A 23073-nucleotide genomic window follows, 5' to 3' on the forward strand; every position below is an offset into this window, starting at 1 on the left:
AATCGCCCGATGTCTCTACCGATGCCTGTAATGACTGGATGATCATACGAGCACAGCAAAACAAGTCTAGGCCCGAGGCCCCAGACAGAGGAAATTGCGAATCCTGGGGAAACGAGAAAGGAACCAGGGCGCGGGGATATAGAAATATTGGCAGAGCGCTCGATCCGTCGTAGTCGGGAGAATTCTGAGAACTAAGGACAGGTGGGACGTATTTCCCATCCAAAAGCTTTTGATATTCAGGGCTGTCGAAAAACGAAGGAAGCGAGGATTTTGATTTGATACCAGCTAAAAGTTCTTGCGCTTCTGCCAATGAGGAAGGAAGCAGAATAGTGGAAGCTACAGCCTGAGTTTGACTTGAGGTTGAGGCCATTTTGAATTAATAAGAACGAGATGAAGGAAGAAAAAGAAAGAAAACGGACTTCAACAAAAATTTGTTGAACCCCGTGCCCTGAACCAAATAAATGTACACACTGAATCAGTGTGTACGTCAGAATAGTTCTCCGTGAAATGGAAGCTTGTTCTGTGATTAGATGATAAAAAGATTGTGAATTAAAATTTTGAAATGTGATACGAATACCGAAAAAGTATCCAATTCAAATTGAGCGCTAAACTGCTACGATTCGTAGCAGGCGTGTGAATAAATTGATAGATGAGCGCTAGAAACCCATTTGAGGGCATCCAAATTGATTGGAGAGCATGGAGAAGTAGAGATCCAAACCCAGTGAATTACATTAAAAGGAGATATAGTCTTGTCGAATCAATCTAATAACAGATTGGGTATCCTTTCCCTATACAAAACTACGAATGACCGAGGACGGTCAAATTCTTTAGTTTGGGGGGGATGACACGCCTAAATTTTGGCTAGACGTCTATGCTGTAAATTGTGACATTTTCACGTATAGATTTGTATCGAGAGGACTGTAATTGAGACCCAGATTGACAGTCAAAGTCAATACTGAATCAGTCTAATAAGTTGAAGGGACCATATACCCATACTACCACAAGTTGGTCAGTTTACCCATCCCTGATACTACCTACGGATAGCAGTCTACCTGTTTGTCAAGCAGGATTATACCAGACTCGGACTACATCCGAAGGATGACCATTCACGTATGACATACCAAGGGTATTCTTATTGGACCGTACACTGGCAGGAGTTTGGAAGAACTTACTCAAGTGACCATGAACCGAGGATTGACTCGAAATGACTTTCTAGAACTCAGGAATTATCAAATACTCCTTCTAGAACGAGATCATGCATTAATCTAAAAGACTGCGGTTTAGTCTAATAGACCAATCAAGTTGCATGGTTGAGTAAAATGACCAGAAGAACAATCGGAGTACTGCGAGGCTCCGAAGGCATATCAAATGAATGTCAAACAGTCCTGACGTAGAAACTATTGAAGAATACAATTAAATGAATACTATGCGTAACTCCCTTGATAGAGTATAGGCACAATGGGTGTCTATTGAAAGAGAGAAGCAATTAGTTTAATCCAGATGAATCAGATTGATAGGATTAGAATCGAGGAGAGCTGATTTGCCTCCGGACGAGGTGACAAACGATCGAAGTAAGTATTGAACAGCAATGACAGTTGAACACCATTCGAGTCATCCTCCAAAAACAATTAAATTAAATGAATATTGAAGTACCTACCTATGTTTGGAGGTATACTAGAATCTTGGAACCAATATGGGCCAAATAAGGACATGTAGATTCAAATTAAATGGTATCTGACTGAGTGTAGAAGTTTCCTTGCGGTTCCGAACGTTTATTGTATTAAATTAATTGTACTGTGCGACTCTATATCCTGTATGTATAAATAGCGATCCGATGTATCTGGAATACAAGTGATTTTGGGACGACGTTGCAGTGCTAATCCGTAAAAAGGAAAGACACACTCCCGCCAGACTGAAACCTCTTCGCTAGCAGCCATTCGGGCCCGGCACTTGTGAGTATAGGAACGTTGTGTTCTGCTCCTTGTGACTGCGAGAAGTATATCCAGTTGTTGGATATTCTTCAAACTTAGGATCAGTCGTTGGTCTTAAGGGCAAATCACACTGTGTGGTTGTGCCAGCACATAGTTCTAGCCCTCCGTAGGGGTCTGTGTGTTTCGGTTTTAATTTACTTTGATTCAAACCCCCAATTCTTGATATACCCAAATCAATATAACCAAAAGCACAAATCGTGCTGAATCTACCTTAATCAAAGGAATATATCGAATCCTTAGAACGATTCAAATTGATTGATCAAAGCTTCTTACTTAGCTTTCAAAGCTTTGCGGAACCTTTGCCAACGCTACCCCTTGCTATTAAATAAATTTGATAGCAGTGAACTCGCATATTGTGTATTAGATTGGTTGGTTGGAGTGCCCATTAGATTCCTTCCTTTCTCTTTCACACAAAAACGAGGCAAGCTTGTTAGCGAACTGCACAGGATCTAAGCCGGCGACAAGCAAGATGGGCCCTGTGGCTCTCACGGTTTGACTTTACTCTTACACATAGGGCTGGTAAAGCAAATGCACAAGCTGACGCTCTCTCCCAAGTCTCTCAACTCGAGGTTATGGATGCTGATGACAACCAACAACAAATAGTTTTACGGCCAGAACACTTCCTCCGAGCTGCTACAGCCATCCTGTTCCAAAACCCCCTTGAGGAGCACATTCGGAAGGCAAGCGAGCGAGAATCGGAGGTTCTTGAAGGACTACGTAAATTGAAGACACATGGGCCCCACAAACTTGTGAATGGTCTAGCCGAATGGGAAGAGAAGGAGGGAATTGTCTATTACAAAGGCCGGGTGTATGTCCCACCTGATCCTCAACTACGCCGGGATGTCGTAGCACAGTGTCATGATGCACTCACAGCTGGTCACCCAGGAAAGCACCGCACCCTAGAGTTAGTCAGCCGACAGTTTTAGTGGCCTACGGTTCGATCATTTGTGGATAAGTATGTGGAAGGATGTGACAACTGTCAACGAAGACGTGTAAGGCCACAGCCACAATCATCTCTAGAGCCTCTGCCTGTACCAGGAGGACCATGGCAGGACATCGGCGTGGACCTCATTGGAGAACTACCGATGACACAAGATGGACACAATGCGGCAATCACCTTCACAGACCATTACTCCAAAATGATTCACTGCTTCCCCACTACAACCGAACTTACTGCCGAAGGAGTTGCCGACTTCATGGACTGCCCAGACGATTTATCTCTGATCGAGGACCACAATTTGCTGCCGACATCATGAAGGCCTTGCTAAAACGGTTGGGTATTGAATCTGCCCTGACAACGTCGTACCACCCTGAAACAAATGGCCAGACTGAATGAGCTAACCAAGAAATCGAAAGATACATCCGGATGTATGTTAGCCGATGTCAGGATGACTGGGACCGTCTTCTTCCTACTGCCGAATTCGTTATTAACTCTCGAGTACATTTTGCCCACGACAAAGCACCATTTGAAGTGCTCTATAGATATACCCCAGAATTCTCCATCCCCATAGGATCCTGGAAGGAATACCCTTCGATCACAGATTGGCTAGATGCACTCTGTCATGCTCGGGAAGATGCAGAAGCCGCACTACGTATGAGCAAACAACGAATCGCAGATACAATCGCAGAACACCCTAACCAATCTAGCTTTGAAGTTGGACAGCCCGTATGGCTCTCAGTCAATAACCTAAAAATTCGACGCAAAAGTGAGAAGCTGGGAAGCCGCTGACTAGGACCTTTCGAAGTTATTGAGAAGACAGGGGCACACACTTACCGGCTTGCACTTCCTACATGGATGAAGATCCATGACAACATTAGTGTGAAGCGTTTGGCACCATGGAAAGGCAACGAAGTCAACGGAATACTGCCAGCTCCACCAGAGCCGGAGGTCATTGATGGTGAAGAATTTTATGACGTGGACAGGATCCTGGACAGCAGAATACATGGACGGTGGAAAAAGCTGCAGTACTTGGTCCGGTGGAAAGGTTACGACGAGGGCCATGACACCTGGGAAAATGAGGAAAATGTGGTAGGATCCAGTGACGAAGCCATTAACGAATTTTATGCAGCACATCCAAATGCACCAAGGAAGATTTCGGCAACGATCTTTCACTCACTACCATGGCAGCCAATGGTCAACTTCACCGAGGTAAACAACTAGTCGCTGGGACATCGACTCTAAGGAAGGGGGTAATGTCATGAAGTCTCATGATGCGCCCTTTGATGCGCCATCAGTGGTGTGTTCCCATCAATCTCTTTTCACATGTTTATTGTACTTTATCACACGGTCATCCCATTAGTTCCATTTGTTTCCATATGCTTCCATACAACTCCTCCTTATTCATTGATTAGTTCATTATGGTTCATTATCGACTCATTATTACCTGTATATATTGATTCCTCACTCTTGTTCTATATTGCATCGTTATTTACAATCGCTTACTCATTAGACAAGAGTAGTATATAAAGGACAGTAGACAGACCCTAGTTCCCCATCTCGACCTCTTGGTCATTGGGCAACTAGATTCCCTTTTGATTACTGGTGTGATTGGCCTCTGACGCTATCCCACTGTTGTTCGAGATCACTACTTCTTTCATCTGTGCTTTGTGCTTGTTTCTGTGCCTCTTCGCTCTGCCACTGTCGCTCCCAGGCGTATTCAGACATCCCGCCTCGTCGCGACACTTTTGATTCAGTTGGGCCATGGCTTGTGCTTTGATCCACTTCTATATTCGCACGTTTAGTCATCGCTCAATGTTTTTAACCTCTCCCTTACCTGTGTCAATGTTCCATTCAGCAATGTGATCATCCTGAGCAGCAACTTCACCTTTGGAATTGACCAATTCTGATTCCCTTCTATGCCTATCATAGTGAATCCTATGTCTACGATATCGCCAACATGAATCTTCTGTGGAGTTACATCTGCAGCCCTATCGAGAGGAATGTGAGTGTGCCATTCCTTCAATTATAAGAATCAACATCTCATACCTTTTTTTTCCACTCCCATTAGTTAACTCTTCACTGTATTTCACCATGTTGTCTTCTCCATATACCAATCCCAAGTCACTGCTGCGCACCCATTGCATGAAACCATGTGCATCAATACTGGCATTCGCTTCTACCCATTCCATCTCTGGTGCCTCAAGCTTGGGTGTGAAGATCTGACTTCCTACTTCCACTGCCCGCCTACCGTTCTCAAACTTGAACTCAATGCAGCCCAGCCCATTGATCAGTCTTGCGAACATTGCATACACATCCATTATACCTTCACAGTTTTGGTCGAATCTGTTGCTTCCTACCCCTGAAACCACGATCCATTGTCTGGTGTGGCAGTTCTTTTGCTTATTTCTGGCATTGGTTTTTCAGTGTGCGCTCTGGTTTAGTCATCATTGCTACTTACTTTTCTGACTGTCTCCTCATAGGTAGCAAACCCTTGCTCTTGACAACACCTTGCATATGGAACACTACTTCTTGAGGGTCCTCACCTTCCTTGTGATCATTCCAGACAATCCGCCAACAGTCTGGTTCCTTGAACCTGATTATCTTGACACTGTTCTCCCATTCCTTGTTCTTTTTATTTGCGTTATCTCTTTTTAACTGCTTTTATATGTATATATGACTCACTTCACAAAGCTCTCTTATCTGTACGTGATTCGCTCTATCCTCACGTCAGCGGTCCTGTATATGTGCCAGTACTTCAGCTGCAGCTTATCTCAGTAATCTTTCAATATGCCTTTGTTCTAGCTCACTGACCTGCTCCTTCAATATTGTAGTGCTTGTCTATCTTTTTGGCGTGCGATTTTTGGTATGCCTGCATTGTCTCTCCCTCTTTTTGTGGTATTACAATGCTCCTTCGCAGCTTCTTTTCCTATTTTGGTCAGATTCTTCTTTATTTTCTACATTCTACTGCAGCGTCTTATACTTCAATGCTTATGATTTCTGTGTCAATTGTGCACACAGCTCTTTCGCCCATCTATCGTGTCTTCTTTGTGCTTTCCCCTACTTCGTCTTCTGCAACTCATTTATTATGATCAGGCTTCGCTGTTCAACCCCTTTACCTTCTCCTTCCACTTACTCGCTTCATCTCTACTTTTCTTCACTGTCCTTCGCAGTCTAATAATGTTTAATTTTCAACATTTCAAACTGCTCTCACTTTCAGTAGCAGTGCTGTTGTTTTGCACCATCATTGTCCACTTCTCTTGCGACTTCCCTGTCATTTAAACGCCATGCTTCTGTCATACTCCACTGCTACTATTATCAACTACCATGTGTTCTTCGGGTTGCAGAGTGTCCACAATCCGCTACTCCGCGCTTGAACTAATATATATTACTTCCCTCTTTTTCCTGCTTCTGCCCTCTCTTTTGCTTTCTACTCTCTTTGTTCTCTTTGACTTGCATCATTCAACCTTCATCCAAACCAATGTCCAGGTAATGTCCAATCTTTGTTCTGCTTTTTATTTCTGATATGCATCCCCTCATCCTCTTAGTTCTACTGAAGTCAATCCTAGTGTCGATGGGGTGCTCTCTGCTAAAACAGATGATCTTCAACACACTCATCAGCCACATACTGTTCTGCCCTCTGAAAATCAGTGCCTTTCGACTGCTGCCTCTGTCAGTCCTGGTACCAGTGGGGTGCTTTCTACTCCAAAAATTGGCTCCAACTCCAGTCACCAGTCGCCTACTGCTCTGCACTTTGATGACCGGAGCCTTTCTACTTTGTCTCCTCTTGTACCTTATCCTTCTTCGCCCTCCGATAGTATTTCCTCTGCCCACCTTGAATCAGTGCCTGTCTTGACTGCATCTCAGTCTCACACTGGGTGTGTATCTGTGTTTGTCGAGACTTGGTCTGCACTATCTTTACTCAAATACTCCTTCTGCTCCTTCTGCCAGTGCTCTACCTTTGTCTGGCTCTAGCAACAATTTCACTCAAGGATACACCTTGGCTGATGCTTCACCTCAGCTGCATACAATGTGTACGCCTTTTTCTTGCATGGTACTTGCTTGTCTGTTTTTATTTGGCTGTATAGCGAACCATCTGTGATTCCCAACCATAGTCAATCTGCTGTTTTTCTTGCTTCCTCTTCTTGTGGTACAGTTTCCTTTCATTGGGATTTCCTGTGGTCGGGGACCATCCCAATACTGGTAAACCTTGTTTTGCTGATATCAGCTCTAGGTGGATTATCTTCGGATACTCATCAAGATGTTTTGTCCTCCAATTCCAAGGATGCTTTGCCCTTATTGAAGCGAAAAAGTGCAGTCATTTATTCTTACCTTCATCTATTCTCTTCAATGTTTGTTCTCAGTTTGTCTTCGAATAAATCTGACTCCGATGTCATCTCGTCTCCATCACCCTCAAAACGTGGACGCCACTTAGGTGACTCTGACGACCCTGGGCCTCTGCATTCCTCTGCTGTGCCCAACTTCATTATTATTAATGGTATATGTTTTGTGCCATTGTCATCTCGTGAACCAGTACATTCTTTGTACCAACTGCCTCCACCGTTGCCAGCACCAGCTTCTGTTTCTGCTGGCATTCCTCCCAGTGACCGACCTACCAATTGGCATATCCCTGTTGCGGTCCAGCGTTCACCCGATATCCATGACAATTTTGACCAATTCGATCTTGACTTGCCTGACAATCTTGATGATGTTCCAGGTCTTGAAGTACCTTCCCCCTCTGCTGCTCAGTCTACTCCCGATTCCCACAAAAGTAATCGAGTTGCACCTTCCCAAAAACTTCCTGCTTTCAGTCGCTGTTCTGATTACCGCAGGTCTCTGATTGAAGCTGCTATCTGCGAAAAAGCATTGGTTTCACCTGTAGTTGCTCCTCGTCATGTGCGTTCTGTGCCTAGCTTGTCACATGGGCCCATTCGAGGTACACCAGTTTTTGCGCCAACATCTGCTGTGGCTCCCATTGACAACAATGGCCTCTTCAATGATGGGCATTTAGGCTCTGATGGATAATTGCCTTAAGCCCTCATATAAAACTGTCAAGAATCTGCGGTAATTTGTCTTTCTGATTGCAATCAATCATTGCTAACTTCCTGTGTGTTTTGTAGTTTGCCTGTGATCTTTCCTGTCGGCAATAAAAATCCACCTTGCGAAGATAGTGATTGGGTGCCTTTTGCTGACATCTTTGATTGTGCACCCAAAGATGTACAAAGGTCTATTCTCCTATCTTGTTCCTCCTCATGAAACTAATGGCGTCAATCCTGCGCAGAGCCTTGCTCAATTCAATTTTGTTCAAAAGTCGTGGTGGTTGGTTCAACCCAGCCCGCGCCGGCCCTTCACTCATAAAGGCCAATAGCGCTTACATCCCTTCTACCATTTCACCTGTTCAAAATACTGCTTTTCCTGCCCTTTGCCTGACGGTTGGCATCTTGCATCGTTGTTCCATTGTCCAGCCCTCGGTGATTCAGTTGGGTAATGGTCAAACCCGCATCGTTCGCGATATTCATGTAGAGAGCTTCCAGCAAGAGGCGCAGCGTACTTTTGCTTTCTTTGCCCATGTCTTCAACTTCAACACTGTTTCTGTCACTGCTGCTGCTGGTGTGGTAACTTATTCCTCTATGCAATTGTTCAAAAACCAAAGGAAAGCCAATCCAGATGATTTCTCTTTCAAACCTGGTGCGCTTTTAATCTCAATGTACTGCCTGTCATTAATTTCTCTTGTTTTAGCTACCCGTGCACTGCACCCTGGCCTATTTGAGGAAAATGATCACCACTTGAAACTCTTTCCTCATTTTCGCCTTTCTACCCCTTTTACTAACCAAGGCAAGTCTGACATATATGTTCTTTTGAATGTCATTTAATCTTTTCTTAGTTCTGATCTTCAATGGTAGGCGGTCATCACAACTGGCCTTCGAATCCAATATAAGCCAGCTACATGAGATCGGCATCAACAGTTATCCTCTCTATGAAAACGGTGATGTCGATCTCCCAGAAGGTTCCTTGGTGACTGTTGGCTACACTGCTCACACATACGCTACAAAAAATCATTATCGCAACATAACAACTGGATTATCTTTTGATCTTGCCTTTGTCGTTCTTATGGCACTACCACCTCTCGCCCAAATTCCGCGGCCTGTTCGCACTACTTTCACCTATCCTTTTGATGAAGATTATGCATATTCCACTCCCCGTCGCAATGCTTCTGCTTTGCCAGCGTCACGATTTCAGTTCATGTCTCCTGCTACTTTGCCTATGCATACTCCTCATCGCCATAATCAAAGAAGCTTGGTCTCTGCATCCTCCTTTGATGCAAATATGCATCCACTATCTGATTGTCAACTACCACCAGCCACATCTTCTCCTCTTCCCCTGTCCCACGATGATTTGTCCACCTCCCCTTATCCCTTAATCCATAGTGCCCGTCCCTGCCCAGTGGCAGGTACTGCACAGGAAGCCGAACTTGAAGCAGAGCTTGACTTTGATGATGTTCTGTCGCTGGTACATCCATCAAACTACTGATTATCATTGTCTATCTCATCATCATTATGGGCCGGAAATGGCCCGGGATAACTCCGAGATCCGGAGCCGAGTACTGGCCTGTAGTACACACTGGGAGTGGGACATCGGTGAAGCTATTAGCAACACCCTTCACACACTGTTGGTGTCCCCGGGAATATAATGGCAAGGATATAATGTCAAGATGAGAAGCCTAGTGGGGTTCCTGTGATCTGGGAGTCCGGAACAGCTCGGAAGCAAAGGTATTAAAGAGTGGGATAAGGTGGTACACTTGATTTCAAGCTTGACTACAACGTACAAAGTATTCTAGCTTATATACATCCCAAATACAGTCAGAAGACCTCAATGAAAGCTCGGAATAATAAATAAGCCACAAGGTAATTATTCCGAAGTCCGGCCGCTCCGGGCCGGGCCGGGAAGTGTATGGGGTGAATTGCATGCATATGACAATCTTGCACAAATGTTGTCTTACATACAAGTTGCACCAATAAGTATTGCGCGCACGCTACTGTTGACTGCCATTATGCATTATTTATATACATGACAATCTGAACTCCCCGCAATCGGAGATCTCACCTTACTTCATCCAATACTGCAAAGTAGTATTCATCACATCCTCCATTGCGAATACTCATGTATATCCTCAATCTGCATCGTCCTGACCTCCACTGAAATGCTACTGTGAAATTCTGCAATTATATTAGTTGTTCTGTATTTTGGTTTCCAAGCTGCAGATAATCAACACACCATCCGCACTATATATAGTTTCGTCAGTGCTTTGAAGAACTCATATAACTCTTCTGTGATAACACCATTAAGAAGGTGCTGAAGGTTTTGCTCTGTTGCTCGTTCCACGGCCTGGCATACCAAATCCATGCTAGACTCTTCCGTTAACCCTCCTTGTTGTCTAGTCGGTAAGTCCTTTAAGCACTCTTCTACCTCGTTCATCGTTGGTCTACAATCAATAGTCAGATCTGCAACTTCAGAAGTTTGTATAGCTTACTTGTGCCCTATCTTTGTTTCCAATTCAGTATGGGCTAATGCAATTTCCTTTGTCGACAGCATCATTAGTCCTTCCATATCCTTTGTGTCCCATCAGCTCAAACACATGAGGTCACTGCACTCGGTAACATTCTGCTCGGATCATATATCATGTCCCAACTCACTCTCTGCACATTGTCTGGCTGCACCATCCCAGGGCCAAAATACTCAACTTCGTGTTTCCATATCTTGCTGTCACCTATCCACTGGGGGGTTGCAAAGCCCAGCTCTCTATGTTTCCCCACTATTTGCTCGATATCAGGTAACCTCTCTACCTTGAATCCATGATGCTTATATTTCTTCCTCGTTGATTTGTACTTCCTCAGAAGCTCTCCCTTGGCATTGACAAGTAGTGTTGCTTGTTGCTTGAATGTGATATAGGGAAATAGCGCATATGCTGCTTTTTGTGTTAGGATATTCATGATGCAAGCTGAATTCATGACTTAACATATTTCTGATGACTGTGATGAAGATAAACTTACTTGAATGGAACTCTAGGACAACTGCTTCAGGAATTATCCTCGTTCCGATCAGTTGGATCTTTAAACCTGCCACACTTTCAAAATTCCACACCCTCGCGATGTTGGGCGACCTGTACTGGGGTCCTCCTCTGTGAGTTGTCTCTTGTCTCTCCCTCCCTCTCTGCGACCTGCTTATAATCCTCCTTGAAGGTTGCCTCTTGCTTCTGCGCTGGCTCAAATGCATATCCGATTGATTGGTACCACTTTCCTACATCATCGCACCTCTTCAACAAGCAGTATGTCTCTAGTCCACGATTCTTGTAAACTTGCTGGTTAAAAAGCTGAAGTGGTATCAGGCCTGAAACTATCATTCCTGTTTTGCCCTATTTGTTTACGATTACTGTTACTGCCTCTTCACCACTTACTTGACAATTACTCACTTGTAGGTACTGAAAATGGCCTATATCACTGTGCCCACCAAAGAACTGCTTCAAGACTCAGTCTACTTTCATAGCAGATCTTTGAAATGCCTTTACTGCCTCATGACATATCCTGCATGTTTCCAACAGAGAGTTCATATTGGCATGATTCAGCCCTCGGAGTATGGCAGCAACTATTCCTATTTGTCTGTGGCATTTTAGAATTTTGTGCCTATGTATCAAATCAAATTCCGCACATTAGAAATATCAAATCCAGCGAAGAGTGTTTATCCATGCTGTATTTTCTCCACAGTATGTTGTTTTTTGTCGCAGGGGTTGAATATTTGCTGAGTGCTACTTCTGTGCAGTTGCAATGCTGCAATCTTTCTTTTGAGTGTAAAAGAAGTACTGTAACTCCTTCTTTGTACCTATTGTGTCACCTGTACTGAACACCGCCTATTGCTTCTATTATACTGCATCTACTGCCACGGCGTTTACACTGTTGTTTACTTTACCAATCTCGGTGTTATCTGTGCCCTTTATTTTTGAACCCTCACTGCCCACCTTTGTCTGCCAGCCATGTCTAGTTTTCCATCACTGCAAACCTTGCAAACCTTGCGCTCTGCTCCCCATCTTCCTGACACGGTTTGTTCAAATTCATAAATCCTTATCACTGACATCGGTTCTCCATTCTTACAGGCCACTCAAAAAACGATTGACATACTTTACATGCACCCGGACTTTCAGTTCCCACTTATTCAGCCAATAGTGGTGCCTTGGTTCCCCAGTCCTCTACCTGCAGGGCATGGTGGTTGGACACTCAGACTTCACGAGATTTTGATTGGATCACCATACATCCCTCCCAATAGCACTGTTACTCTTGGCACGTTTCTCAACATTGATAATGGGGGTGCCGCTCATGAAACCATGTGCATCACCAGTTGCAATAACCCACCTTGGAATCTTGTTCCCGCATGTTCAGTTGCCTCCACTTGTGTCCGTTCTCTTACGACCTGATATCATTGCATCCATGTGTTTGTGTATGTTCTTGATGGTTGTGGGGAGCTCCACAATGCCACTGCTAGTGACAAGTTTGTTTTATGAACTGGTTTTGCTCGTTTGCTAATTTCTTTTGGGGTTTCTTTTATAAAGCCTGACTGTACTTTTCCACAGAAGGGCATGTCTTCATCCTCTCACTGCAGCTCAAGACTACGCTTCGTTGTTGTAATATGGGATTTCAACTGTTCGCAAATGAGGATGCGGCTTCATCCTTTTGTTGCACCTCAAAGCACTATGCTTATTTGCTGCAATGTCGTCCTCACATATCACCTGTATCTTGATATATTGGTCGTCATATATGTCCTGTGTCTTAATATATTGGTCGTCATATATCTCCTGTGCCTCGATGTATTGGTTATCCTGTATATTCATGTACTTATCATATTGAGCTCTCAATGTCTTGTCTTGTTATATAATATCTGCTCGCTTCCACTTACATATCTCACATATTAGAGTACAAACATGTTTGCTTCATTGTTGCTGCTTTAATTGAAATGAGTCGCCGGCGATGTGCCACAATAAGTAACCACCCTTCCATATTTTCTCACAAGTGACGCTGTTCTCTGAACCACCATGCACATTGTTTTCTTAAAAGTCATTTACTCGCATATCATCAATGTCTGTCTCAAGTTCCTCTGTCTCTGATATTCATAACTGAACCACTGACACAGTACTGCATACAGCTTATCTTCCACTGCATTACTCGAATGTTCTTGCCTATTGGCTTGTGCATTGTCTCTTACAATCTTACTCAGGTTGTGTCTTTGTCCCTCGTCACTGTAGTGTTCGCCTGTGTGCGATCAATGTCTTTTCCAATGTCCTTGCTTCTATTGGCTGTAAGACCTGGGTCAAAATAGGTCTTAGGGTAGGTTTTGGTATGTGGAGGTTTATGTTGTAGCGTGCTAGGAGCAGGCTGGAGCTCGAAGGGAGCTACGAGAACCGCGACCGAGGACGGGAATGACCTAGTAGTGGTTGGAACGACGAGATGGTGACCCTTGAGGGGTTCCTAGGAGGTCCAGGGAGGTCCCTAATGCGTAGGGAGGTTCGGGACGAGTGCGGGACCGTAAGATATTGCGTAGTAGGAGTTGTACTCGCTAGAACGTCAATATAGAGTCGAGTAGGTAGTTTATGCAACGGGGTCTCGAGGGTGTAAGCTCCCGAGAAGGGATATGCCAGGGAGGGTAGGTCCCTGGGGACTGGGTTGGAGGATGGTCGTCCTCGAGTGTGGGAGGTGGTAACGGAGAAGCAATACGTAGTTCGACGTGAGGGATAGCTTCGACGTTACCTAGATCGAGGTCCCGAAGCTTACGAAGTAGCTAGGGAGCTCTGGGAGGTTTGGGGAAGAGTAGCTCACCAAGCGGGTAGGCGTTGGGGAGCTTTAGTAATGTTCGAGGGAGCTCGGGGACTCACTCGGAAGGCTTAGACTTGAAGTAAAAGCGTATATTCGATCGTACAGACGATCAGAGAGACAATAGACAGAAGTAGAGAGAAACAGAGGTAGAGAAACAGAGAGTAAAGAGAAATCCGTATGGTTAGCAGGTACAAAGGGACAGGGACTGGACCTATGCAAAAGGGTGTGTGTTCAAAATATACCAAGCTGGCGCTTGGAGACGTTACGGAGCTACTTAAATAGGTATGGGAAGTGAACAAGGGAACATCGGAACCTAGGGACATGAGGCAGTAGTCGAAGGAGACAGGTGATCGAGATTTGTACTTAATGGGGCTGGTGCTAAGGAGTTTCGTACGCGTGTCGGGAGGTTGTCAGGATAGTCTTGGGGAGGTGCGTATTACCCGTGGTCCTGTCTTGGGGAGGTGCGTAGTACCCGTGGTCCTGTCTTGGGGAGGTCGGATGTCTTGGGGAGGTGTAAGGAAGCATGTGGGATGGTGCTGGGACTGGTTGGTTGTGGTCAGGGCATGACAGGTGTTGAAAATTGCCTCCTCATCCAGTTCAACTCTAGTGAAAGAGAACTTGGTTTCTAGTTCCAGTAACATGTAGTATTCACCATTCAAGCGTGACATTCCTCGAGTAGCTTTTGGGATATCGTCGACTGGGGGCTGAATAAATGTTCCTGGAGTTGTGGCAGGATCATAACCAGGAGTCGTAGCAGCAAAAGTGTGATCTGGTCCCACGATGAGAACGGCTATATCGTCCGACGATGCTCGCATTTTCTTGATTTTTCTCCAATAATGGGTGTTTCTAATTGCTACCTTCAGGGTCCACTTGGAGGCCGGTTCCACTAGTCCATCTAAACAGAGGAAGCATATCATCCTTGATCATGTATATAAAAACAATTGACTTAGTACCCGTGCGCCGGGAGAGACTTGGCACGGCGTTGATGACAGTAGCAAGTCCACTGAAGAACACAGTAGCTAAAAGAAGACACGTGGAGAATCTTCGAGGTGGAAACAAGGTGAATCGGAGCAACATAACGTCGTCAGTGCGCAGGTGAATCGACGAATACTGAGAATCGTAGGCAAGTGTGCAATAAAAAAGTTCATTTTAGCATCGATAGGGTTCAGCAAAAAAAGCTGTTCCATTCACTTACAAGCGAAAACTTGATTTTTGACCAGCAAATAGAAAAGCGTTGTGAGCAGTGAAAGAACGATCAACTGGAGATGGAGATAAGAACATGCGGCTCAGAGTGAGAGAGAGACCTACCGAACCAGCGTTGAGTGAACGGGGAGATGATGAAGGTGGGAATGAGACTTAGAGGGGGCCCGTCGCTGCCAGTCGCTGCCCCACCAGGTCACCCCGATGACTGACAGGGGCTCATTTAAGCTGTGCCAATCAATATTGATAACATAATTCAAGATCTTGCAATGTGAATGGAAACTGATCAACACCTTGAGCAGCATATGTGTTACTCGACATGACTAACAACTGGACTGGAGGAGACAAAATGTGTTCAGGTGAATATAAGTATAACATGGAAATTAAAAAGATGAGCAATGAGTTGCATTATGATTTCAGACTGAGTGCAGGGCGTATGGTCTAGAGGTATGATTCCTGCTTTGGGTAAACCGTGCAGGAGGTCCCCGGTTCAATCCCGGGTGCGCCCCATCAAAGGTTCCGTTCATGCTAATTTTTATGCTCTGACGCTCGGTTGACTCGGCGCTTAAATTCCTTCCATTCTTTTTCTTACTTCAATGTCGACCACAATGCTTCGCTCTGCATTGCTCCAAGGTTCTAGTTCGTCAACTATTTCCCAAGGCATGTCGATAATCCGAAAACTTCTTGCCACGGACCAATTCCGCGTAAACGGCTTGACGACAGCTGAGATGTACAAACTCGCTTTGAAGGAAGCGCCTCCGTCGAATTATGAGGGACATATAATACAGGACAGAGTGGTTACGAAGATTCCGTATACAAAGTCTGGGGGAAAGAAGATTCCTCCCCCGGATCCTCCACATTTGGAACATCCTATACGGTCCATGAGGTGCGTGATTCTTTTGGGCATCAGGCTAACGCGTCCATTTATGTTTATCGGGGTTTCAAATATACAGGTACTTGAAGACTCAAATATTGCCTATCCTTCAGGGTCATAAAGAGATTCGAAAGGCTACGGGGAAAAGATTTCATGCGGTCCCTGAAGCCAAGGTCGATACGGGGAACGCGAAGACTAAAACCAAGGCTAAAGGCAAAGGGAATAGTAATTCGGGCATCGCTGGCCATTCCCAGTCATCAGCATCTACTCCCTCTGCACCTATCCCATACACCGTTCATTTATGGATGCCCACTCAGAAACCAAAGGTTATAAAGGACGCAGTAGCTTCACCAGCAATGACTGTGGATCTCGGAGCAGAAGTTGGAGTGGGAGCGGACTGGGATCATTTGAATAAACGTAGGCAGAGGGCTAGAGGTGAAAAGGTGAAGCGTGATTTGGGTATTGCGTCTCAAGTCAGGAAGAGTGAAAGACAGGAGAGGAAGAGGGCGGTGTGGGAGGTGTTAATGCTGAAGGAGGAGCAGGGGAAGGCAGGGAGTTCCGCGGCGCCGAAGGTTACGGTAGACTGTTGATGCGAATTCAAAACCTCCACACCCAATATAGGTATAATGTCATCGCTTCGCTTCCAACTCATTCTTCATGAATGTACCAGTAGTAGCGTTACCAGAAGTTTGAATCGACTACGGTTTGGTGGAATCTGATAGAATAAGTCAAATTCAACTTACTGTACGACACTACAGATATCGGCCGACATTATGAAGATTAATATGGTTGAACTCCATCGTTTTGACAAGGCTAAACCGGAACTGGATTAGTGAAGGACTACATTTGTGTAAGAACTCTGCAGTATCAATGACCTAGTTCTTGTTGTTATATTCATAATATACAATGTTGATAGTACACGAGACATCCTACAGCGATTTGTTTGGTCCCGAACAAGAGATTATTGGCTCATTCCGGCTGCAATTATCCGAGTCACCGACAAGGCCAGTGCTTTAGAGAAACGAGCAATGAGAAAAAGGGAGGTAGAGAAAGGATCGAGAGGAGTTGAATCGACTTACACAAACTAGACGAGTACTAGACGGGACGACCTGCTTGCCTCAACATGGCTCTCAGAGTGTAAATGCTCACTCCGAGTTGTGCAGCTGCTGCTGCAAGGCCGAGAGTGTTTACAAGCAGCATGGCGTAGTCAATGTTGATAGGCCTTGGTGGTTGAGTGGTAGTAGAGCTGCCACCGCGAAGCCTCAATATGGTGTTTGAACGCTGACGAGGCACATTCGACGTGAAAATGGAGAAGGGAATGAAGAAAAGGGGGGGGAAATAGGTTAGTAAAAGCCATATCGCGCAAGAAAGACACAAGCACCGCGGTGGGCACACACCTTGGCAGTAGCACCTTTGTCCAACGACAACGAGTTATTTTCGGACATGTTTAACACAAAGAGACGATAAAGAGGTGGTGATCTTGGTGGTCTCGATGGAAGGGCAATGAAGGGAGCAAGTATAAATAACTAGAAAATACATTTATACAGTTCTCTGTCAAGTGATTTAGTGCCTGCAAGTCAACCAGATAGCCAGTTATTTGGTATCGCATAGAAAAAATGGCAATGACACAGACTAAGGCAGCCCTGGTAGGACTAGGGATGAGGCCAAGTTTGGATTAATTATCGTCAGGTGAGATTGAATAGACAGGACACATTTCAGGATATGAAGTTAGGTGTTTTAGGGCGTTTCGAAGCTTCTAAGCATTCTGAAAGCCGGGAAGGTGAGAGAGGATCTGCGTTGCTGTTGAATAGAGCAACCTGCTCAACTCTTATATTAAACCTTGAAGCCTGGAGGCATTCAGTCACTTGAACCTTTGAAAGCGTTTAAACCGTCGAAATTCGGGTTCGAAGATACTCGCGATAAAAGAGGCCTCACCAGTACCGTTCTATATTGGACAAACATGGAGCGTGAGAGCTGGAGAGTGGTCAGATTCAATGCTGGTGAGAAGAAAAAACTGGAAACGAGTTCGCGGCAAACTCCTGAGGACAAATATGGAGCTTTACGGATAACAATCGTTATACGAATCGTAACAGCTGAAACTTCAATTCTGCCGCAACTTCCCCTTCACGACTACTCTACCTAGAGACAACTTATCACGACCTTCCGCCATACTGACAGCAAGTCCAAGAGCGTTCCACGCACGATCCTCCAAATACTGCACCTGACGCGCCTTTTCTTCCTTGTTAAGAGCTTTGGGGGTTGTGTCAGGAGCAGGAATGTGGTACTCATGGGAACGGGGAGGTAGCTGGGCATTCCATACTGGATATTTTCGGTTCGACATTCGTTCATACTCTGAATGGTATAATTGAGATAAATTGCGGGTTAGTTGATGCGGAAGACCACGAGAGGTGGCAGAGGCATAAAGAAGGGATAGGGTTCGGTCCACTGCGGTAGTGAATCGTTACTGCAACGTCTAGTGATAGATCCAACCAAGCACATACTTTGTGTTTCCCAATCTTTCAGCCGATTCTGAAGTGAATTTTTCTCGAGATCCGAAGGGTTGGTTTGTAGTTTGTTGATAACACGAGCAGCATCTGTAAATACTGGTCGCCAGAGAGAGCGAATATTTCGAACGGCGGAACTTTGGTGCAGAACAGATGCAGAGCTTGTTCGTAGGAACAGTCTATATAGACTCGTGAAATAAGGTGGTAACATCTGGGCGCTTATATGAACTTTGACCTTTAATCCCTATCGTACCCCTGAGATGTAGTTACTGTCACTTTGCGAAGATGGTGCTATATACCGTATATCTGAACTCAGCCACTGCTAAATCTTCAGTTGGCTACGACACCTGGCTAATCTTTCCGAGTCTTCTGCGTTGCATCTGCTGAGATCTGCTGTTATGTCGGGGGGCCCGTACGTTCTTCCAGTATCCTATCTCTTTCCTCACTGCACGACGTAGAGGCATAAACGTCGTATCCTGGGCGAGACGACGGAGCGATTTTAGCTAGTTTGAGCTAGCGCTGCTGTCCCTGAGTTCAATCCCAACACCATCTCTCCTCATCTCTCACCATCTCTTACCAACTTTTTGCTCAACGCTGGCTCGGTGCTGACATGGACAACCTGGATGTAGATTACATTGATCGTGCATTGGAGCTTTTTCGGAAGGTTGGTGGTTTGAAAGGGGATTTGGCCCAGGGGAAGTGGCGTGGGGTTGGGGAGAAAATAAGGTCGGATAGAGCTTCGCCAACGACAGAGGAAAAGGAAAAGAAATAGGGACAGTAATGTCTCGAACTTGAATATGGGTGGATTACATTTTCGGTATTTCATTGAACTCCAAGTTCCTGTCGTTATTTTTTGCTTGTTACAATTCTCTCCCAACTAGATCTCCATCGATTCATCGTAAATTTCGTTATAAGTAAGCAAAATCCAAACTGAAGGAAGATGATGACCAATAGTACCGTGTCGAGGACTGTCGAGGAGCCCCTCCTCCTCTCATAGACACATACAAGGCACCTGGACAACTACTGACCAATGCCTAATCAAGCCTTTACGGCTAGACGGATTCCCGTCGTGGTCTCTCTCTCGAGCCAGACATAGATGACAGCTACATACAAAGATAACATTTCCTTCCCCATTCATAGGTACCATACAGTATGATGTTCACTGGCACTACATATGCACTAGCACAACGGTGAATAAACGAGATTGAGAAAAAAAAGTGAGTAAAAGAGGACACAAGATTGCGCTTGACACCCTTCCCATCTGCATCATCCCTGAATCGCAATCCATGTCCTCAACTCCTCCAACATTTCTATTTTAGGCTTAAAGTGTGGAAGAGGAACAGTCATCCGACGAGTTATTTATCTTATCTCCGTTATCTGCGCCGTTATCTGTGCCGTTCAAAATGACGAATTCTTCGGCGGCAGTCTCGACAGCTTAATTTGCAAGTTCCTTGAAGTGGCTCGGGCGAGCATGTACTGCTTTATCCGCCGTCATTTTCCCTCTATCCTTTCAAATCGTAAAGCCGTGACTTATGGACTTAAAACAGCCAAGGCCTATTCGACAATGAAGAACATTCCTTCAAGGCGGCGGATTTGGGAGCAGACGCGAGCTTATAACCGGAGCCAAAGCACTTTCTTAGCTGCTGGTTCGTTAAGATCTAGCTCTGCAACTCCACTGGCTGCCATGCGTCGAATTCATGCAAGATCATTGTCCTATTCATCTATCCCCAGATTCGTTGCGAGGGCTTTTAGAGTGCCCATTGCTGGCGCCGCGGTTGGTGCTGGTGGCCTAGGATATGCGGAGTACAGATTTGAAGGTACATTTTTCCTTACCTTTATGCCTATTCGTCGTCTTACCTGAACCCTCAGAATTTCGCAAAGAAACACAGTCTTGGATGAATGCCGTGCAAGATAGTGCAGTTGACCTCTTTGATTCTGCCACAGACAGAGTAAATAAGGCCAGGACGCGTGTTTCCGGCATCAGACTTCCTGAATTCCAGGCGCCCAAGTTCTTGAAGGACTTGTTTACTGAGGGCGATCAAGACAAAACCGGAAAGAACCAAGGAGAGCATGGAAAGCGAGATAATGACGGAAGCTCTGACTCGAAACAGCGACCTCCGTCCGACAATGCTACTATTGCAGCTTTGTTAGCTGCGACCATGTCTTCCCCTTCGGATTCAAAGACTGGAAACAACGGCCAACTAGAGAGCCAGCCAAATGGCTTGATGAACTTAACGAAGAAGTTGATCGAAATTCGAAGCATGCTTCTGAGTATCGACCAGAACGATTCGCTGAAGCTGCCTAGCATAGTAGTTATCGGAAGTCAGAGTTCTGGGAAGAGCTCTGTGTTGGAGGCGATCGTGGGGCACGAGTTTCTCCCTAAGTAAGTACATGGATCCTCCTTGTTTATTCATCGTTCAATCTACATACAACTCGCTGACGGTGTTTCTATACTCAAGAGGTAATAACATGGTTACTCGCCGCCCTATTGAACTCACTCTTGTACACACCCCAACACCTCCCGGCGAAACTCCTTCCGAATATGGGGAGTTCCCTGCTCTTGGATTAGGCAAAATTCACTCCTTCACCGACATTCAGCGTACCCTTACCGACATGAACCTGGCCGTACCTGCTTCAGAAGCTGTTTCGAACGATCCCATCGATCTTCGCATATACTCTCCCTTCGTCCCTGACCTTACTCTTATTGATCTTCCAGGCTACGTCCAGATTGCCTCTTTGGACCAACCTGAAAGTCTTAAAGAGAAAATTGCTGGACTTTGCGATAAATATATCCGTGAACCCAACATTGTACTAGCCGTTTGTGCAGCGGATGTCGATCTTGCCAACAGCCCGGCTCTCAGAGCTAGTCGCAAAGTTGACCCATTGGGGTTAAGAACGATCGGTGTTGTCACCAAAATGGACTTGGTCTCTCCTGAAGAGGGTGCCGCCATTCTGGGAGGTAATCGCTATCCGTTACATTTGGGTTACGTAGGAGTCGTGACGAAGGCTATTGGGAAGAACAAATCTGAACGTACGGGTGAAGTGGTCAAACGAAGGGAGGACGACTTTTTTGGAGCTCATAAGGCCATCTATGGGTCAGGCTCACTCATGGTCGGAACCAGTACTTTACGGAAGAGGTTAATGGAGGTTCTGGAATCATCGATGGCATCGTCTCTCCATGGAATAACGAACGCTGTGCAACTTGAATTGGAGGAAGCTACCTATCAGTTCAAGGTACAGTATAACGATCGGAGAATAACAGCAGAGTCGTACGTGGCGGAGACGATGGATGTACTCAAAGCTCGTTTTCAAACTGCCAAGGCAGAATTTCGTAAACCAATCATCCGCGAAAAACTCAAGATGATGTTAGACGACAAGGTCATGGACGTTCTGGAACAACTGTATTGGCTGGATAAGCGCGCGAAAGAACTAGGTGATCTGGCCGTCGATTCGCGGGTCAAGGGTCCTGAAGACGTAGATTCTTACTGGAAGCATAAGTTGGATGCGGCTGGCAGCCTTTTGACGAAATCGGGAGTCGGGAGAGATTCCACGTTACTGGTAGCTGATGGGCTGCGAGCGATGATTGATTCTATAGCCTCGGGGGAACCGTTCACATACCATTCGCGCGCAGCCGAGCGGCTCATTTCATTCTCACATGATATTCTGCGGGACAGGATTGGTGTCGCTGCTGATCAAGTCGAGAATTGCATCAAACCCTACAAATATGAAGTGGAGGTGGAACCTCGGGAATGGGAGCTGGGAAGAGAGCGAGCAATAGGCTTATTCGAGAAAGAAATAGCCATGTGCGAAGGAAAGCTCAAGGATATCCGGAAGAAAGTTGGGGGAAGCAGACGATTGGGAGCCTTGGTTGGATATGTGCAAAATCTAGAAGAGAAGGAGAAAGAGCGCAAAGAAAGGAAACTCAGAGCAGTGACAGCTAACTCCAACGATGATGCTGCAGAGGAGTTTGAAGAACCTTTGGCAGAGTCTTACCGGTTTCCTGCGGCTCAAATTCTAGATGGTGAGTTTGTGCCTTCGAATTCAACCCGTTCAGTTATTTATTGTATTTAGCCAAGCATGCAATGCTCTACACTGATCGCATATCCATTCTCAAGCTTCGTACGGTGGCCCTTAGGTCCAAGCGATGTAAAGCAGGTCCAGATAACGACGTTTTCTGTCCGGAAGCTTTCCTGAACGTTGTAGCGGATAAGCTAGCGTACACATCAACCATGTTCCTCAATATCGAATTGCTGGACCAATTTTTCTATGAGGTAATTGTTTTTCTAGTTTCATTGTGTCGTCTGTACTCATCTGAATTTTTCAGTTTCCTCGTGAAATTGACTCTAGACTGTTGTATGATCTCGATAGGAAAGAAATTGTCGAATTTGCAAGAGAAAACCCGATCGTACGACGGCACCTAGATCTGCAAGATAGGAAAGACAAGTTGGAAGAGGTAAGATTCACAAAATTCTGATTGACCCGTCTGATGCGCGAATGGTTCCATCTCAGGTCATGAAGCAACTTAACAGCTTGTCGACCTTGCGCGCCGATCCACAACCCAAACCACGTCGCAATCGAGGACTATTTGGTGGCGTTTTCTGAAGTGCAGAAATTCCATTGCTTCGCATCATATTTCGTATTGGTCTTCACGCCTGTACATACTCTCCACTCACTCGTGTTTATGACCTTTTGCGGACATAGAGCATTT

The 23073-nt window shown here is 45.4% G+C and overlaps 7 protein-coding genes and 1 non-coding gene across 8 annotated transcripts; 5 read left to right on the forward strand and 3 right to left on the reverse strand.

The window, feature by feature from the left end:
- Positions 1-4729: 4729 nt before the first annotated feature.
- C8R40DRAFT_1075436 (uncharacterized protein) lies at positions 4730-5806 on the reverse strand (the record flags this gene model as incomplete). The annotated part of the gene is made up of 7 exons (XM_046226864.1): positions 4730-4765; positions 4817-4919; positions 4978-5337; positions 5390-5586; positions 5614-5631; positions 5658-5667; positions 5739-5806. 7 exons carry the CDS (start codon positions 5804-5806, stop codon positions 4730-4732), a joined length of 792 nt encoding a protein of 263 aa, XP_046078740.1.
- Positions 5807-8180: 2374 nt separating this feature from the next.
- Positions 8181-9733, forward strand: C8R40DRAFT_1182474 (uncharacterized protein; the record flags this gene model as incomplete). The annotated part of the gene is made up of 2 exons (XM_046232970.1): positions 8181-8616; positions 8813-9733. 2 exons carry the CDS (start codon positions 8181-8183, stop codon positions 9457-9459), a joined length of 1083 nt encoding a protein of 360 aa, XP_046078741.1. The 3' UTR covers positions 9460-9733.
- An 823-nt stretch (positions 9734-10556) lies between these two features.
- Positions 10557-11338, reverse strand: C8R40DRAFT_1064344 (uncharacterized protein; the record flags this gene model as incomplete). The annotated part of the gene is made up of 3 exons (XM_046225556.1): positions 10557-10927; positions 10980-11118; positions 11147-11338. Coding segments are annotated over 3 exons (702 nt in total), but the record flags the coding sequence as incomplete, so codon positions are not given.
- Positions 11339-11956: 618 nt separating this feature from the next.
- Positions 11957-12394, forward strand: C8R40DRAFT_1178876 (uncharacterized protein; the record flags this gene model as incomplete). The annotated part of the gene is made up of 2 exons (XM_046232934.1): positions 11957-12022; positions 12077-12394. The coding sequence occupies 2 exons, from the start codon at positions 11957-11959 to the stop codon at positions 12392-12394; spliced, it is 384 nt and encodes a 127-aa protein (XP_046078743.1).
- A 3023-nt stretch (positions 12395-15417) lies between these two features.
- On the forward strand, positions 15418-15496 carry C8R40DRAFT_t315. Its single transcript has one exon. It is a non-coding gene; the product is annotated as a tRNA-Pro (tRNA).
- Positions 15497-15518: 22 nt separating this feature from the next.
- C8R40DRAFT_1137749 (uncharacterized protein) lies at positions 15519-16639 on the forward strand. The gene is made up of 2 exons (XM_046229444.1): positions 15519-15873; positions 15941-16639. Exons 1-2 carry the CDS (start codon positions 15584-15586, stop codon positions 16449-16451), a joined length of 801 nt encoding a protein of 266 aa, XP_046078744.1. The 5' UTR covers positions 15519-15583; the 3' UTR covers positions 16452-16639.
- Positions 16640-17590: 951 nt separating this feature from the next.
- Positions 17591-18582, reverse strand: C8R40DRAFT_1137752 (uncharacterized protein). The gene is given in 3 exon segments (XM_046229445.1): positions 17591-17629; positions 17642-18306; positions 18363-18582. 2 exon segments carry the CDS (start codon positions 18574-18576, stop codon positions 17963-17965), a joined length of 558 nt encoding a protein of 185 aa, XP_046078745.1. The 5' UTR covers positions 18577-18582; the 3' UTR covers positions 17591-17629; positions 17642-17962.
- Positions 18583-19836: 1254 nt separating this feature from the next.
- Positions 19837-22967, forward strand: C8R40DRAFT_1064348 (P-loop containing nucleoside triphosphate hydrolase protein; the record flags this gene model as incomplete). Its single annotated transcript, XM_046225557.1, has 6 exons — positions 19837-20182; positions 20235-20748; positions 20825-22386; positions 22437-22636; positions 22690-22818; positions 22875-22967. 6 exons carry the CDS (start codon positions 19837-19839, stop codon positions 22965-22967), a joined length of 2844 nt encoding a protein of 947 aa, XP_046078746.1.
- Between the last annotated feature and the right edge of the window lie 106 nt (positions 22968-23073).

The sequence above is a fragment of the Lentinula edodes genome (genome assembly GCF_021015755.1).
Source record: "Lentinula edodes strain Le(Bin) 0899 ss11 chromosome Unknown C8R40scaffold_106, whole genome shotgun sequence".
Lineage (NCBI taxonomy): Eukaryota > Fungi > Basidiomycota > Agaricomycetes > Agaricales > Omphalotaceae > Lentinula > Lentinula edodes.

What these genes read in the sequence shown, in the direction of transcription:
- C8R40DRAFT_1137749 (XM_046229444.1), top strand. Translation starts at nt 15,584, where the DNA reads ATGTCGACCACAATGCTTCGCTCTGCATTGCTCCAAGGTTCTAGTTCG. An exon ending in CATCCTATACGGTCCATGAG is followed by an intron (nt 15,874 to 15,940) that starts GTGCGTGATTCT and finishes TCAAATATACAG; the next exon opens with GTACTTGAAGACTCAAATAT.
- C8R40DRAFT_1137752 (XM_046229445.1), bottom strand. Translation starts at nt 18,576, where the DNA reads ATGTTACCACCTTATTTCACGAGTCTATATAGACTGTTCCTACGAACA. An exon ending in GAAAGATTGGGAAACACAAA is followed by an intron (nt 18,307 to 18,362) that starts GTATGTGCTTGG and finishes TCACTACCGCAG; the next exon opens with TGGACCGAACCCTATCCCTT.